Source organism: Trachurus trachurus, assembly GCF_905171665.1.
Source record: "Trachurus trachurus genome assembly, chromosome: 16".
Taxonomy (NCBI): Eukaryota; Metazoa; Chordata; class Actinopteri; order Carangiformes; family Carangidae; genus Trachurus; species Trachurus trachurus.
Window position 1 is genome coordinate 34,434,615 of NC_139902.1, and position 18,900 is coordinate 34,453,514.

At 39.5% G+C, this 18,900-nt stretch overlaps 2 protein-coding genes across 3 annotated transcripts in view; both read left to right on the forward strand.

The window, feature by feature from the left end:
• LOC310999157 (uncharacterized protein) overlaps positions 1-5,646 on the forward strand; it is a 65,254-nt gene extending 59,608 nt beyond the window's left edge. The window contains exons 26-28 of the mRNA XM_083989481.1: positions 1,452-1,771; positions 2,672-2,993; positions 4,111-5,646. Coding sequence (XP_083845607.1) covers positions 1,452-1,771; positions 2,672-2,993; positions 4,111-4,785 — 1,317 coding nt within the window. The 3' untranslated portion in view covers positions 4,786-5,646. The remainder of the gene's footprint in view (positions 1-1,451; positions 1,772-2,671; positions 2,994-4,110) is intronic.
• A 2,874-nt stretch (positions 5,647-8,520) lies between these two features.
• The window catches only part of selenbp1 (selenium binding protein 1), a 75,591-nt gene continuing 65,211 nt past the window's right edge, over positions 8,521-18,900 (forward strand). For both annotated transcript variants that reach the window (XM_083989324.1, XM_083989323.1), the window contains exons 1-2: positions 8,521-8,597; positions 15,224-15,277. In XM_083989324.1, the coding sequence (XP_083845450.1) occupies positions 8,594-8,597; positions 15,224-15,277 (58 nt within the window). In that variant the 5' untranslated portion in view covers positions 8,521-8,593. The remainder of the gene's footprint in view (positions 8,598-15,223; positions 15,278-18,900) is intronic.

Genomic DNA, 18,900 nt, shown 5'->3' on the forward strand with positions numbered 1-18,900 from the left:
CAATAACAAAGTCTTCCTATCTTCTCTCTATCTCCGGTGGATAATAATAAAGTCTTCCTATCTTCTATCTCCGGTGGATAATAACAAAGTCTTCCTATCTTCTCTCTATCTCCGGTGGACAATAACAAAGTCTTCCTATCTTCTCTCTATCTCCGGTGGATAATAATAAAGTCTTCCTATCTTCTATCTCCGGTGGATAATAACAAAGTCTTCCTATCTTCTCTCTATCTCCGGTGGATAATAATAAAGTCTTCCTATCTTCTATCTCCGGTGGATAATAACAAAGTCTTCCTATCTTCTCTCTATCTCCGGTGGATAATAACAAAGTCTTCCTATCTTCTCTCTATCTCCGGTGGATAATAATAAAGTCTTCCTATCTTCTATCTCCGGTGGATAATAACAAAGTCTTCCTATCTTCTCTCTATCTCCGGTGGACAATAATAAAGTCTTCCTATCTTCTCTCTATCTCCGGTGGATAATAACAAAGTCTTCCTATCTTCTCTCTATCTCCGGTGGATAATAATAAAGTCTTCCTATCTTCTATCTCCGGTGGATAATAACAAAGTCTTCCTATCTTCTCTCTATCTCCGGTGGACAATAATAACAAAGTCTTCCTATCTTCTCTCTATCTCCGGTGGATAATAATAAAGTCTTCCTATCTTCTCTCTATCTCCGCTGGATAATAATACAGTCTTCCTATCTTCTCTCTATCTCCGGTGGATAATAACAAAGTCTTCCTATCTTCTCTCTATCTCCGGGTGGATAATAACAAAGTCTTCCTATCTTCTCTCTATCTCCGGTGGATAATAACAAAGTCTTCCTATCTTCTCTCTATCTCCGGTGGATAATAATAAAGTCTTCCTATCTTCTCTCTATCTCCGGTGGACAATAACAAAGTCTTCCTATCTTCTCTCTATCTCCGGTGGATAATAATAAAGTCTTCCTATCTTCTATCTCCGGTGGATAATAACAAAGTCTTCCTATCTTCTCTCTATCTCCGGTGGACAATAATAAAGTCTTCCTATCTTCTATCTCCGGTGGATAATAACAAAGTCTTCCTATCTTCTCTCTATCTCTGGTGGACAATAATAACAAAGTCTTCCTATCTTCTCTCTATCTCCGGTGGATAATAATAAAGTCTTCCTATCTTCTATCTCCGGTGGATAATAACAAAGTCTTCCTATCTTCTCTCTATCTCCGTTGGATAATAGTAACAAAGTCTTCCTATCTTCTCTCTATCTCCGTTGGATAATAATAATAAAGTCTTCCTATCTTCTCTCTATCTCCGTTGGATAATAACAAAGTCTTCCTATCTTCTCTCTATCTCCGGCGGATAATAATAAAGTCTTCCTATCTTCTCTCTATCTCCGTTGGATAATAATAATAAAGTCTTCCTATCTTCTCTCTATCTCCGGTGGACAATAATAAAGTCTTCCTGTCTTCTCTGTCAGGTGATCCGGGAGCACCAGCTGTCGGAGTGCAGCGTGGCGGCGATGGACGAGCTCTGTCTCTTCGTGGATCTGAGGTTGGTCCAGGACAAGTCCCGGCGCTCCGAGGCCCTGGAGTTCTCCGGCTCGTTGCCGTTGGTGACGGTGTATCTGGCGGCGCTGGCCGACGGCACGGCGCTCCCGGCGCTGGTGCTCGGCAACGGGCGAACAACGACAGCGGCCAAGGCTCTGCCGGCCTTCGTCCTGCTGGAGGAGAGTCTCCAGGTGGAAGAGGCTCTGGAAGTCTGGACCAACAAGGTCTGGCTGCAGCACACGGCCACACGGTAGGAACGCTCTCTACGGTTACTACGGTTACTACGGTTACTACGGTTACTACGGTTACTACGTTACAGTTACTGGAGCAACTTTTTGGGTAAATTGTACTTCTAAGTAGGGGTGGGAAAAAAAATCGATTCACATGAATATCACGAAATCTTTTTTGACGATTTTTAAATCAATTTTTTTTTTTTTTCAAAAGTCGATTTTTTTTTTAAATAAATATTTTTTGGGGGGGAATTTTTTAATTTAATTTAATTTTTTTTTTAAATATTGTGCAATGTGCATTTGTTCGCCTGTTTTACATCCAGAGAGTAAAGGTTTTGAAAAGGGTTTAAGTTCACTTTATAATGGAGTATGTTAATTTATAGGCATTTTGAGTAATATTTCAAGACCCACAGAATATTTTGTACTATGATAAAAACACCAAATAGCTCAAAGGAAAGAGGAGACTCTCTATTTAATTAGGGAAAAAACATTGAATAGAGCCTGGTTGCACCAAAAAGACCACTTTTTTTCTAGAAAGCTGAGAAAAATGCATTTTTGTTGAGTCTCTCAAGAAAAACAGTGATTTATCCGTTTTTAATTTTGGCTTCAAAAACATGTAAGACATCTGAACATTTCAATTTTATATACGTCAATGGCACTCAATGAGTCATTAAAAATGACACGCTAACATTTAAATTCCTACCAATTCAATGTTACGTTAGTTAAATGGACCAGTATCTGAGCATTTACCTTTATTTTAGCGCCACATCTGCCGATACGGTTCCAACATCACATTTTTTTGGAATGTGACGGTATTTAGGAATCGTTACGATTAATTAATTGTGGCGTTTAGTTTCAATGCAGCATACTTTTTACTTTTACTTGAGTAAAACTTTTGTCTACTCTCCCGCCTCCACCAGGACTCGGCCCGGGAAGTCTCTGCTGGTGTCGGACCGCCACCGGGATCACCTGGGAGACCAGTTCCTGACGGCGGTGGGCGGGTCGGGAACGCTGCCGGCGGTGATCCCGGCCGGCTGCTCCGTGTGGCTGCAGCCGCTGGACGTGTGCGTGAAGCCGGTGCTGCAGCGCTTCCTGCTGCTCCGCTGGGAACGCTTCATCTCGGGAAGCCCGGCGCTGCTGCAGGACGAGGAGGCCACGCCGCTGCAGCTGCAGGCCGGAGTGGCCTCGCTGCTGGTGGACTGGCTGGTGGAGGCTCTGGAGCTGCTCTACACGCTGCCTCAGGTCTGTCTGCTCTGTTGTTTATTAAAGGGATAGTTCACCATTCTGGCAAACTGGCCCATTGCCATAATCCCTATATAGTCCAGTCATTTTATGAAAAAAGGTTGAACAAATTGCAATAGAATCAAACTCAACTGGTTTTGTATCCTCAACATGTCCTGAGTGAGGGAAAAAAATCCAGAAGAATCCCATTAGGGGAAAGTTTAGAAAAAGACCCAAATATAGCCCATAATACGCCTATTCATTGTTTTTCTCACGTGAATAGAGTTACATTTTTAACCTTTAGATATCTCCATGAAAATTACCCAATTGATTACTTACATTAAGACAAACAAAAAATGTATTACAAGTTTTTTGGAATTCTTTGTTAACATGAGCCAATATGCATACATTTGCATAAATTCCACCGTTTTGACGGCACAGGTATATATAAAGGTGCTGTGGTGGTACCAGCATGAAAACTGGGATGAGTTGACTCCATCGGTCACTCGACAAGAAATGACTTTAAATTTCAAGATGACTGCAATTTTTGAAGGTAGCCACATCCTTAGTAGAGCAGGTATGACATTACGTATGGCTAATTTGCATACATACAACACCTGATCTAAACATTGGGTATAGCAGGTGAAAATGTCTTGTTCAGTCTTGTTAACATATTACAGTTAAAAAACTTCATAAAGTGCAGTAAAAACATAGTTTTTATTTGGACCGAACCAACTCACGTATCCCTCCGCCCAGGGTTAGCACCCGCCGATCAGCAGTTGGTTAGGTCCAAATAAAAACTGTGTTTTTCCTGCACTTTGAAGGGCTGGAAAAAATTATATTATAGTGAACAATGGAACTGTGTATTTTTTTTCAGGTAAAACCTCTTCTAGGCCATGAAAATAGGCCGTTTCTTTGGGTCTGTTCACAACACTGTATGTTGTAAATCTCTGGGCAGGGCTATTATGGGCTGGCGTTGCTAACGGGAGGAGTGCAGAGAGTCTTATACTGCAATTAAAGTACTTAGGGGCTATTTGTAGATCATACAACCCCACTTTAAAAAAAAATGATACTATCCCTTTAACCCACTCAGAAACCAACTTCATTTAATCTCTTAAATTTCTATTTATTTCACCAGGTGTGGAAGGACTCATTCCGGCTGACCGGTCTTCTCCTGAAGGAGGAGGAGGTGGAGGAGGAGGAGGAGGAGAGGAGGAGTCAGAAGAAGCCAGAGGAGATCCAGCTGCACCTCCTCAAAACCCTGACGGAGAAGCTGCTCGGTGCCGACGCTCCGAAGGACGATCGTCCCGATGCTCTGGAGCTGGAAGATGAGGAGGACACCGAGGAGGAGGAGGCCGAGGAGGAGGAGGAGGACACGAGGAAACAAGGAGGGAAGGAGGTGCAGATAAAAGAAGAGACGCTGCTGGAGGAGGAGAAAGAGGAGACGGAGAAGGAAGAAGGAAAGGAGGAAGGAGAGGACGGAGAGGAAGGAGAGGAAGGGGTTGGACAGCAGGAGGACACAGAGAAGGAGAAGGACAAGACAGACGGAGTTAAGACGACGGAGGAGGAGGACAGCGAGGAGGAGGAGGAGGAGGAGGAGGAAGGAGGAAAGGAGATGGAAGAAGGAGACAAGGACACGAACAAAGAGAGACGAGAGACGAGGATCGTGATCGGAGAGGAGGTCGGAGACGAGTGGAAGATAAAGAGCAGGACAGAAGGAGGAGAGGAGGACGGAGAGAAGGAGGTAGAGAATGAGGAGGAAGGAGAGAAGGAGGACCAACAGAAGGAGGAGGTAGAGGAGGACAAGAGCTGAAGACACCACATGAAACACTAGAGACTCCTGAGACTCTGACCAGAGACTTCTGGTTTTACCGCTGGACTTGAACCGTTTTACCGGTGGATTCACAAGCAGCAACTCGTCCAGCTGAGGATGTCGGTCCATCCCATAAACTCAGAGAACCAGTACAGGACCAGGTCTACAGGACAAATCTCCTTGTTGTTTACATTCTACTTCCTGGTAGAAAACCAGCACTAATGTGAATGAGATCAATAGTAACGAACAAGAGTTTAGCTATATATCATATTTTTCACGCCCTATCACCGTTTAGACAAATCTGAAATGATTGAAGAAACATTACTATTTCTGTGTGTGTGTTTTGTGTTGCTATGTGTTGTATTTATTCAGTTTGGGGGAATCACAGTGTCTAGAAAGCATCAGTGGCTCAGCTGACAGGGACAGCTAACGGTAGCTAAGCTAAAAGTAGCTAAGCTAACAGCAGGACGTCAGCTGTTAAAACCCTCCCGTTGTGGGACACGACATGAAACTACTCCAGTTAGCTCAGTCATGTTGGAACTCAGATATCCGCTGGAGAAAATATTTTTTCATGAAGCGTTTATTGAGTCACTGAGTTATTAAAGTTAAACAGGTAGCTAACCGTTAGCCCTGCTAATCTATGATAACCATGACTAATTACAAAAATGTGCACACATAAATAGTAATGTTTGTCCAATCATTGGTTTTATAAACTTTACAAACATCAGATTAGTCTAAACGGTGATATAGTGACATGAAAAATTAGATAAATATAGTGAAACTCTCGTCCGTCACTATTGTTCTCATGCTGGTTTTCTACCAGGAAGTAGTTGTAAACAACAAGGAGATTCGTCCTATAGAACCAGGTCTACAGGACCTGGACCGGGGGGGTTTTGGGGGGTGGGGGGGGGGGGGGTGATAGAGTAGATGTGGTGATGAGCTGTCTCCTTCTCCTGGGGGAAGCAGCTCTGTTAGTGAGCAGCCCCTAGTGGACAGGAGAGGAACTGCAGCTCCACTGTTGTTTTAGATGTTTATCATGTGACCAGGAGGAAGACGATGACGATGATGATGATGATGATGATGATGATGATGATGATGATGATGATGATGATGATGATGATGATGATGACGATGATGATGATGATGATGATGATGAAGATGATGATGATGATGATGATGATGATGATGTTTGGTTTCTGTTGTCTGACCCTCCTGAGAAATAAAACGACTCGTTAGCAGAGCTCTACTGTGTTTGGTTGGAGTCGGTGTTTTACTTTGAAAAGCTGGTTGTTTTCCACAATAAAAGCACAACAACACTCAGGTTCTTCTCCATCAGCACTGGTCCAAGATGTCTTCACTTCACACACTTCACCCCCCTTCTTCTCCTTTAACTTCTCCTTCAACTTCTTCTCCTTTAACTTCTCCTTCAACTTCTCCTTCAACTTCTGCTTCTCCTTCTTACTACTTTCCGCCGTTTTACGGACCGCTTCTAGTCCTTCATACTTTGTGCTATTTCAACAATTAATATATCAAAACATGCAGCTTTTTCTGGACATTATCGGAACTATTTAACTTTTTCATACTATTTATACTTTTTAAAATATTCAAATAGTTCTGTTTTTTTTGTCCCATTAGACATAAATTGGAACAGGCTTCAAACTCTGAAACTACTGGTCCTACTTTGAACCTCAATTGCTTCCACATACTTTTACCTACAGACTTCAGTCAGCTTCTGTAGACAAACTTCTAATGTATTCACCTTGAAAATAACTTGTTCATATCTTCTACCATTATTGAGATAAACCTTTTAAAAGCACATGTGGATTTCTGACAAATTTCACACTTTTCAATAAACGTGTATGGCGTTTGGTCAGAGTGAGTGACATCGTAGAGTGCAGGAGAGCCAGAAAAGCGACTGGAACTTTTCTTCTGAAACTGCCACCAAAGCTACAAATGACACTATACTCATGATTTTAGCCACCGTTTGTAGCCACACTTGTCTTCTGGCTAAAAATCTGGTCAAAAACGCAAAGACACTTAGAGAATAATTTTAAATATTTTTTAAATGCAGCCTGGGTGCTCTCTCTCTGCCATTCACCCCAATGCAATTTTTCTCCCAGCAGAGTAGAAGGAGCTCAACTTTGTAATTCACTGGAATGGGCATTATACTTTGTTTGATTTCACCAAAAAATAGTCACAAGTCACAAAAAAGTCCTCTACTTACTTGTTGTGGCTCATTTCTACTCTATTCTTTTTTTTTTAAGCAGAAGTCAGTGAGCCTCTTTTCTTCGTTTCTTTTACCCTTCTCTCATTGAATGTAACTATGGTGAAGTGATTAGATCACTGGGCTGAAGACCTGAAGGTTGCAGGTTCAAATCTTGACCCAACAACTTTGTTAGTGAATCATTCCCCCAGTCTTCCTCTGTTGATTTCTGATAACTTGCTCCTAGTTTAAACTGTGTAAACTACTGCTTCATCGGACAGTGTTTGATTTATCACGGTATAAAACTTAAAATGGTCCACCTTCTCTGTGGTTGAGAGGTTAGTTTGCTGGGCTGCCAATCATGAGGACCAGGGTTCGATTCCTGCCTTCGCTGTTTGTGTTACATGACATTACTGTGTTTGCTTGTCAATTTCTACTGCTAATTTAGCATTCAGCATGGCTTCAGCAATGGCTTCAGCAATGGCTTTCAGCATTCACACGCATTTTCCGTTAGGGTTAGTGCTGTTTCTAGTCTTTCCTTCAACTTCTGCTTCTTCTTTTTCTTCTTCTCCTTCATCTTTCCTTCAACTTCTTCTCCTTCATCTTCATCTTCTCCTTCAACTTTTTCTTCAACTTATTCTTTCAACTTCTGCTTTTTCTTCAACTTTTTCTCCAACTTCAACGTTTTCTTCAATTTCTTCTCCTTCAACTTCTGCTTTTTCTTCAACTTCTCCTCCTTCAACTTTTTCTTCAACTTTTTCTCCTTCAACTTTTTCTTCAACTTCTCCTCCTTCAACTTTTTCTTCAACTTTTTCTCCTTCAACTTTTCTTCAACTTCTTCTCCTTCAACTTTTTCTTCAACTTCTCCTCCTTCAACTTTTTCTTCAACTTTTTCTCCTTCAACTTTTTCTTCAACTTCTTCTCCTTCAACTTCTGCTTTTTCTTCAACTTCTTCCCCTTCAACTTTTTCTTCAACTTCAACTTTTGCTTTTTCTTCAACTTCTTCTCCTTCAACTTCTGTTTTTTCTTCAACCTCTTCTTCAACTTCTCCTCCTTCAACTTTTTCTTCAACTTTTTCTCCTTCAACTTTTCTTCAACTTCTCCTCCTTCAACTTTTTCTTCAACTTCTTCTCCTTCAACTTCTCCTCCTCTTCCTCCTCCTCTTCCTCACTGAGAAGCATCAGATCAGTAAACAGCAGTAACAGTGAAGTGAAGGAGTGTTGGACCAGAGACAGGACGATCTGCCCCTTTAATAACCCCCCCACCCCCCCTTCTACCCCCCCTCCCCTCTTCTGCCCCTAAACAAACGATAAGAATCTTACACAAAGAAGTGAAACAACTACACACACTTTTAGTTTCACACACTTTAAACTACACACTCCCTCCTCTCTCTCTGAGTGAAACTCTCTGGCGGTGACGGGGTTAACTCCAACTGGCTGTGTGTTTGTGTGGGGGCCCCTCAGCTGCTCTGTGATTGGCCGGCGGGGGCCTCTGAAGCTCCGCCCCCTCTGGTCTCTCTCCTCTCTGGTCTCTGTGGATCTGGACTGAGTCTGAGTCTGAGTCCAGATCGGCCGAGAGCAGCAGCAGCAGCACGACGACACAGACATGGGTGAGTACCGGCATCTTCTCTGACCACTGCCTCCGTCTCCTAGCAACCATGTCAATCACTACTCCGTCTCCTAGCAACCTGTCAATCACTACTCTGACCACCTGTCAATCACTCGGTCTCCTATAGCAACCTGCAGAGCGCTGCTGCTGCTGGTCAGAGCTGTTGTTTTTCTCATGGACTTTGACCTGTTTTCTATCCAGTCGCTCTGTGTGTGTGTGTGTGCGTGTGTGTGTGTGAGTGTGTGTTAGTCAGTCATTGTCTCCCTCCCTGCAGCCAATGGATTTGGCTCACAGCTAGTTTCCGTCCGTAGTCCTCACATTAAAAAACAGACAGACAGACATACCACAGATCACAGATAATAGTAATAATAATAACAATGGAAAAAAAGAAGAAAGCAGATAACAATTCCATGCAGCTCAACGTTGCATGGCATCGTTATCTGCTTTCAGCTGAACGTTGCATGGCATTGCTACCTGCACAAACATAGTAGGATACAGAATGTTAGCAGCACTTGTAGCAGTAGAAAGACAGATAACAATCTGCATAAAAATGCGAGGATAGAGAATGATAGCTCCTGATTGGCCGAGCCTGTGTCCTGTGTGGTTTCCTTCTGACAGAAAGATGCACTGATGATGATGTCACGGTGACGATGTCATCACACGGACGACCTGAGTCTTGAGTCTTTGAAGTCAAGTGTGTGTGTGTGTGTGTGTGTGTGTGTGTGTGTGTGTGTGTGTGTGTGTGTGTGTGTGTGTGTGTGTGTGTGTGTGTGTGTGTGTGTGTGTGTGTGTGTGTGTGTGTGTGTGTGTGAGGGGGCGGAGCCACAGCAAAAGTTTTATGATTATTGAGTCTTCGATTAATGATCCACCACAGTTACACATGAAGTAGGTCACTGCACTGTAAAAACTCTAAATCTATCCAAGAATATTTGTCTCATTTCTAGTCAAAACTAATCTCTTTCCACTTAAAATAAGACTCATCATCTAAAAATGAACTTGTTTTTAGATCATTTTCACTTGTTTCAAACTAATTTTCACTTGAAATAAGTAGAAAAATCTGCCAGTGAAAGTAAGTTTTTTGTGTTTGTAATAAGAAAGAAAAACTTGCTCCACTATCAGATTTTTCTACTTATTTCAAGTGAAAATCTTTTTGAAAGAAGTAAAAAGTGTCTAAAAACAAGCTGCTTTTAATGTGATGAAGGGATCCGCACTGCAAAAACTAAAAATCTCACCAAGAATATTTGTCTCATTTCTAGTCAAAACAAATCTCATTCTACTTAAAATAAGACTCATCACATTAAAAGCAGCTTGTTTTTAGACACTTTTTACTTCTTTCAAGCTGATTTTCACTTGAAATAAGTAGAAAAATCTGATGGAGCAAGTTTTTCTTTCTTATTACAAACACAAAAGACTTTTTGCAACTTTTTCTGCTTATTTCAAGTGAAACTTTGCTTGAAACAAGTGAAAATGATCTAAAAACAAGTTAATTTTTAGGTGATGAGTCTTATTTTAAGTGGAAGGAGATTAGTTTTGACTAGAAATGAGACATTTTGACAAGAAATAAGACAAATATTCTTGGAAAGATTTTGAGTTTTTGCAGTGCACAGTGCACACACACATTTACACACACCAACACACACTGGGGGGCAGAGTTAATCCGGACGTGTCGGGACAGAACCGGCTTTAGACTCGTTAATGTCAAAACTTTAAAGTCAAAACGACATCATGTGACGTGATGATGTCATCGCTGTCGCTGGTTGTGTTGTTTATCGTTAAAAATAATAATAAATAATAATAATAATAATAATAATAATAATAATAATAATAATAATAATAATAATAATAATAAACAACGATGCTCAAAATCAAAATGTTTTTTATTTTCTAGTTTCTTTGTGAATGAACTGTGTGTGTGTGTGTGTGTTATGTAACTGACTCTTCACCTATCAGCTGAGACTCAGGTCTTTATCTGGGTGTTATGTGTTTATTTTATTTGATATGGACATCACATCTACATTGACTCAAAGCAGCTTCATGATCATAGTAATAAAAATAATAATAAACCAGTCTGTCTCTTTACATGTGAACACGGTTGTTGTGGTTTGAGCCGTGACGTCTGTTAGAAACATTTACAACCGTCTCAGTGAGTGGAGACGGTTCTATAGACAGACTGTCCAGATGCTGTTGACATCTGGGAGAAGTTTAGTGTATAAAGGTTTCTATGTTGGAACAAGAACATAAAAAATCTTATTATGCTATCTGGTTATAAAAAAGTCTGATATTAATGTGGATGAATCTCCGTTACCACTTGTTAATGGTCCATTTTAGATAAATCTATGGTTTTGTCTCTATGGTTATTTTGTTATTATTAGTGGTGGTGGAAATGCTGGGCGAGCCGACCAGCGTTTCTTTACTTTCGGTTTCGTGGCGAGTCATGAGAATAACGCCGCCGAATCTCCGTTTATGGTGGGAACTACTACGGTATGTGATCGTCTTCCAACCTCTGACTTTAATTCTTGATGAATGAAAACATGAGTCTGTCTTGCACCGGTCAAAGAATTTCACGGTGCGGAGGCTCATAAATGTAGTGAGAAAACACTTCACTTTAACAAAACTCCTCGTTGTCCCTTTAAGCTCAACGTTTTGATGTAGTTTTTAATTTTCAACCATGGAAATCAAAGTTAGATGTATGAAACCTACAGAGATTTCATTTTAGATCTCCAACAGCTGGTTTCAGTAGTGATCTATTTGTTGATTGGTGCTGCAAAAGAAAACATCTCTTTGAGAAAGAGATTTCTGAATGTGTACAATTGTGCTGCCACTTCATTTGGAACTTCATTTGGGTGTTCTGGAGATAACGCTAACCATCAAGTTGGACAAATGATGGCTAAATATGTTCATTTAAAAAAAATCAATGGTAAAACCAAATCAACTCCATTGCTCCTCCGAGCCATGCTGGGATTATCACATTTCACATTACCTATTCCCAATGGTTTGTCTGAGGCAGGAAGTTACACATGACTGAAACATAAACTGGCTGGCAGACACCATTCAATACACAAGTTTGGTTATGTTTTGGAGGTTGTTGATAGCCTACAATGTTTACTTACTGCAAACATATCATTAAGCATGGTAGAAGTGAGAGAGAGAGGTGAATGATAGTACATCTTGGATGAATAAATATGACGACTATGTCATCCACTATACCTATTTTTGATTAGCAAACTGCACAAAACTGCCTTTTATTTCCAAGAACTGCAGTCATATTTATGTATTATTACATTATCGGCACCAGTTATTACATTGTCAAAGGTTTTTTTAATACTAGGCCAATAACGTAATAATCAGCCAATAATGTAATAACTTATTACATTATTGGCAAAATGTTATTACGTTATTGGCTCAAAAGTTTTATTACATTATTGGCATGTTATTACATTATTGGCTTTATTACATTTAAAATGGCCAAAATTATTACGTTATTGGCTGTTATTACGTTTTTGGTTGCTACAGACCTCTGGGTCTTGGCCAAAAGTCCTGACCTTATATACTCTAAAACTCCACCTCTCTAAACAGAAGAATGTAACTGACCCAGATGGACATAAGCTAAGACAAAACCCAACATATCCAAATTACCCTCTGGTATTTAACATCTTGACCAGGCAGTTACCCCTTTAGGCTAACTTAAAGCATAGATGAAACAGACCAAATACAGATGTCCAGAAAAAGTGACTTAACCTAAAAATATGGCCTTCAGTTTGGACAGAGCTTTTAGTTCACGTTATACCAGTCAATACTTTCAGGCAAACAAAGAACACACCTGGAGAAGAAAGATAGTTCTAAAGATAAAAGTAAAGAATTTGAAGTGGATCATATACTAAACACAAAAGAAACTCTCAGGGTAAATTACTTACATATTAGGAGGTAGAAAATACACTACAATTGCTTTTGCACATTCAGCATTGCTTCAACAATAGCGTTCAGCTGCTTTCAGCATTCACACACATTTTCTGCAGGAAATGCTTCTTTTTCTAGTTTGAACTCCTTTTCCTCTTATTGAACTTCCACCATATAAACTAGATCTGGAGGTAAAAGCTTCCTTGGCCCCTCGGTGAACTTTCAGCCAGTGAGACTCACGTAGCTGCAGCAGCAGGAAGGTGGGGGGGGGGGGGGGGGGGGGGGGGGGGGTAGAGCAGAGATAAGACGGCCGGTAGGAAAGTCAGAAACTGTGGAAAAAGGATAAACGTTGTGATGGAGGGGAGGAAGAAACATGTCAAAGTTCACGGCCAAGAACGCCCCTCAGGCCTCAGCCGTGGTGTAATAGTAGTTTTTACCCCAAAGCACTGACTGCACTACATGCTGAGTAATGATGAGTGGTTCATGTGTGTTTTATGTTTGTTTTATGTTTTTTTTTTTTTTGTTTTTTTAAAAAATGTTTTTATGAATTTTTGCACTGCAGGAGATGCACTTTTAATTTCGTTGTTGTGGAAATGACAATGACAATAAACATATCTATCTATCTATCTATCTATCTATCTATCTATCTATCTATCTATCTATCTATCTATCTATCTATCTATCTATCTATCTATCTATCTATCTATCTATCTATCTATCTATCTATCTATCTATCTAATGAGCATATACAACAACCTGTCATATATTGCTTAAATATTATACTGTTATATATAGTCTATGGAGCTCATTATATATGAGGATATATATTTAACTTTTATATAGAGTCTATGGAGGCCACTGAAAGAAGTTGTGCGCTCGCAGCAGGACAGATAATCAGTAAAGTTAATAATTTCACTTTGATGTGGCTAAAAATAAACTATTTCAGTGTTTCAGTTGTTATATATCAGTGTTGCCCAAACACACATCATGAACATGTCTATGCTGTTTTCACAGTTCATAGCTCTTTGTAATATGAGATTGTCCAGCAGCTAAAAACCCACTGTACCTATTTTCATACACACATCCAGCCTCTTTTTCAATAAAACACACACTCACATTCTATAATCAATAGTTAAAATATATACAAACAATATACAACCCTGTTTAAAACCACAGTAGTTGTTGCTGTAGTTTATTTAGTTGAAATGGATAAAGCTTCATATTTAAAAGCAGCTCAGTGTTCAGCTGTCAGAAACTAAAAGCAGCCTCCTCTCAACACTGTTGCAAACCCTAACCCTACCATATACAAAAAGGAAATATGCATAGCTACCGTATATGATAAATACACATATATTATATAAAAGAATAGAATAAAGATACAAATACTACTAAATAAGTTATTGTGCAAAATGTTAAACTATAAATATGCAGGATTTCCACATTTTCCTCAAACTTTTTTTTTTTTTTTTAACATTTCTACTTTTAGCCTTCAGATATGATGTAGTTATTCTTACTTATTCTTCCCTTTAACGGATTGTAACTACTTCTACATTATTATACTTTTACTTTTCAGATATTGTTTCATCTACATTAGTAATGGTTCAACAATGTTTTCAAACTGTCAGTTTTATATGAATCTGAGTAGACTTCAGACTTTCAATTTCTTCATACTGATCTTCAACAATTAAAATAATTTCCAACCATTTCATACTCTTCATATATTGTCTCATCTCTTCAAGATTGCTTCAGCAGTTTCTTCACTTAATTCAGCATCGTTTCAACAATTTATTCAGCTCGTTCAGCTTCCAGCATTCACCCGTATTTCCTTGAGGAAATGCATCAACATTCACCCGTATTTCCTTGAGGAAATGCATCAACATTCACCCGTATTTCCTTCAGGAAATGCATCAACATTCACCCGTATTTCCTTCAGGAAATGCATCAACATTCACCGTATTTCCTTCAGGAAATGCATCAGCATTCACTCGTATTTCCTTCAGGAAATGCATCAACATTCACCCGTATTTCCTTGAGGAAATGCATCAACATTCACCCGTATTTCCTTCAGGAAATGCATCAACATTCACCCGTATTTCCTTCAGGAAATGCATCAACATTCACCGTATTTCCTTCAGGAAATGCATCAGCATTCACTCGTATTTCCTTGAGGAAATGCATCAACATTCACCGTATTTCCTTGAGGAAATGCATCAGCATTCACTCGTATTTCCTTCAGGAAATGCATCAACATTCACCGTATTTCCTTGAGGAAATGCATTCTCTCTAGCAGCGAGTTAACTCTGACTTCAGGTTTAGTTGAGCTGGACATGAACACAAAGTCTGGAGATGATGAGACTCCTTCACACACACACAGACCTCTGGACAACTGTGTGTGTGTGTTGTTGTGTTGTGTACCTGCTGCTGTGCTGTTGTGTCTGTTGTTGTGTTGTTGTGTTGTGTAGCTGCTGCTGTGCTGTTGTGTCTCTCCTCTGGGTGTCACTGATAATTGAAGCACTAATAACACCTGTAGAGCTCAGGTGAGGAGGCTGAGCTGCTTCACCTGCAGCTGTTTGGACTCTCCACTGCCACCGGACCACACACACACACACACACACACACACAGACACACACAGACACACACAGACCGACAAACACAGACAGACACACACAGACACAGACCGACAAACACACACGCGATGTCTCTGAGCTGTTGCGGTTGTGTTTTCTCAGCGAGCTGCTCAGGATGTGGACCGGGATACAAGACCCCGCTGGACGCCATGAAGGGTGAGACACACACACACACACACACACACACACACACACACACACACACACACACACACACACACACTCCTGGTTCTGGTTCTGAGGTGTAACGAGCTGTTTTAATGTTTAGTTTCTAGTCTGTTTATTTCTCCCACACACAGTGATAGAATAGAATAGAATAGAATAGCTACTTTATTGTCATTCAGTGTGCATAGAACAACATTTCGTTTCACTGACTCTTGGCACAAAACAAAAAATATGTTTATATATATAAATATAAATGAATTAAAAACTGCTCGTTCCAGCAGCGTTTGTAACATACAAGGTCAAAAAGTATAAAGATATAAAAACAATGTAAGACAAACATATAGTTGTACCAAAATGTTTCAGTAATATTATGTAAATATAATATATATAGAATATATAATATATATATACGCTCAAAAGATTGGCTCACACTGCAGGTTCCCTCTGTTAACACCGAACTGGGAAAGACCAGTTTCTCTTCCTGTTGCACCTACTATACAACCTGCAACACTCTGCAAAACCGTCTGAAACTTACCGCACTTTTATCAATTACCCAGGGGGCAAAATCCCAGTTTTTTGGAAAACGGACACGGAGCATTGTAAAAGGTTTGACAGCAGAAATTATCTCTAGGACTTTCAAGGACTAAAACCTGGGTGGACAACCCGGTCAACTAGCTGCTGGAAAGCTACAGGGGACAAACCCCCTTTCTGGGGTCGTTTTGCTGGCGAAATGATGTAAATGCAAATATTTAGGTCCTACAATGACATAAATAGTCATACAACTATAAAATTTGGCAGAGAGTATCTTGACACATAGGGGGAGGCATGAAAAAAAGATTCTGGGGTTTGTTGCAACTCGATTTTAAGATATCACCCTCAACTCAGAAAGTACTGTTCGCCTGACAAATTCTCATGAAAATTATTATTTTTCAGCACTTTATGGAGAATATCTATGCCTAACATGTATATAGAAAATGTCCTTAATTCATAAGCTTCCATTTGAGTCCAAGATAGCCTTTCTATCTCCAAAGCCCCACTTGCTGTGGCCAACGGTCTTCTCTATCTCTCTGTTCACTTTGGGGAGACCAGAAATAGAATGTTTTCTGATCAGGCCAGTTAACATGGAGTTTTTCACAACAGGTGTTGCATTGTTTGGAGACAGCCTGTAGCTTTCCAGTAGCTAGTAGAAAGGCTATCTGGGACTCAAATGGAAGCTTATGAATTAAGGAAGTTTTCTATATACATGTTATATAATCCCAATTTTTAATCACAACAGTGTTTTTTTAAATGTATTTATTTATAATCTTTCTTCCTCATTAAATCTGGTTTGTTTGAGGTGAGCAGCTCAGTAGAGTGAGGTGTTTGTGTTGGAGTTCAATAGACACTGGAATTGATGGCTGCCACATGTAGAGAAGCTGATTTATTAACAACATTTTGGAGTGCTCTCTTTATCTTTTCCAGAGCTGTATATATAAAGAATAGAATAAACTGATATACACAGTCAGGGCCGTTGTCTAGGGGAGAAAGGTGATGATAACTCTAGGGGCCCAGCGCCCAGTGGGGCCCATAAAAAACCCCAGTAGTCTAATCTTTGTATGACTGATTTATTCTGCGTAAGACCCTGACTAATACTCATAGTACACTGTAAAAACTCTACATCTTTCCAAGAATATTTGTCTTATTTCTTGTCCAAATGTCTCATTTCTAGTCAAAACTAATCTCTTTCCACTTAAAATAAGACTCATCACCTAAAATGAACTTGTTTTTAGATTAGATTAGATTTTCACTTAAATTCACAATAAGTAGAAAAATCTGCCAGTGAAAGTAAGTTTTTTGTGCAAAACTTGCTCCACTATCAGATTTTTCTAGTTATTTCAAGTGAAAATCAGCTGGAAAGAAGTAAAAAGTGTCTAAAAACTAGCTACTTTTTATGTGATGAGTCTTATTTTAAGTAGAATGAGATTTGTTTTGACTAGAAATGACATTTTGACTAGAAATAAAACAAATATTCTTGCGAAGATACTTGAGTTTTTGCAGTGTAATGCTGCATTAGCATCAAAACAAAGAAGGCTAAATAAAAAATGATAATACATCATAGTCTAAGGGGGGAAAAAAGTAAAAGTTAGAGGGAGGGGCCCACTTTAGTATTCTTTAAGGGGGCCCAGAATTCCTAGCAACGGCCCTGTACACAGTGTTGGTAGTTGTATAAGGCATGAGAAAGTATTTCAGATGGGGGTGTGCACTCCACTTTGTACACAAAAATGAAACTTTTGGACATCAATAATAAATAAATTCATAATTGTAATAATAATGAAAACAACTAGAGATGTGAATGGTGCAACAAACCAGTGGAGTGAGAGTTGAGGACGGTCAGACCGGTCTGGTCTGGTCTGCAGCCGACGTGGATATTAGTTATAAAACGGCCGTGAAAGAGTTAATGTATAAATATATATATTGATAAAGATGAAAGTTGTCCGTCCTGTTGAGTCTGGACAGAACAGTCACGATGACTCAGCAGCCGGCGATGACTCGGCTCATTGTGAATGAACTGAACTGTCACGTAGTAAATAAGTAACTAATGTTGATTTTTATAGAACTTTATACAGAATGAGATAACATCACAACCTGTTTCCTAACGCACTGCAAAAACTCTACATCTATCCAAGAATATTTCTCTTATTTCTAGTCAAAACTAATCTCATTCTACTTAAAATAAGACACATCACATTAAAAGCAGCTTGTTTTTAGACACTTTTTACTGCTTTCAAGCAGATTTTTCTCTTGGAATAAGTAGAAAAATCTGATAGTGGAGCAAGTTTTTCTTTCTTATTACAAGCACAAAAAACTTTCTTTCACTGGCAGATTTTTCTACTTATTTCAAGTGAAAATTAGTTTGAAACAAGTGAAAATGATCTAAAAACAAGTTAATTTTTAGGTGATGAGTCTTATTTTAAGTGGAAAGAGATTAGTTTTGACTAGAAATTAGACATTTTGACAAGAAATAAGACAGATATTCTTGGAAAGATTTTGAGTTTTTGCAGTGTGTGTGTGTGTGAACAGTTCATCCAGTGGAAGATGAAACGATCTCCTAGAGACCTAAAGTTAAACATGAAACACTCTTTTTATCAATATTTTCATCAATATCAGTGTGTTGTTGTAGTTTTCTACAGTTTCAGAGTGAAAAAGGGAAAGAAAAAAGAATGAGACTTGACCAAGTAAAGGAATCAGACAAGATATTTACTATTTACACACTGTGATGGTGTGTAAATACTCCGGTGTAGAGGATCAGAGAGCAGCAGCAGGAGTTCTGTTGGAGCTGAACCTCATGGTAAACTTAAAGGGATAGATCACCCAAAATTGAAATTTACATACATTTAAATAGTTACAGCGGGGCCCCGTGCAGCAGTGCATGTCCATATGACGGTTGAGAACGAAGCTCACTTTTCTTCCTCCAAAAAGACACACCAAAAAACATCCAAATACCTCCATGCTGCTCGTCTGTAATGTCCCTCTTGTATTGAAGCCCCGACATGAGAAATTGTTCTGAAAAAAATTAAATAAGTCTATATTTTAAGCTTGTTTGTAGCGGAAGCTCCCAGCGTTGCTCTGCCGGA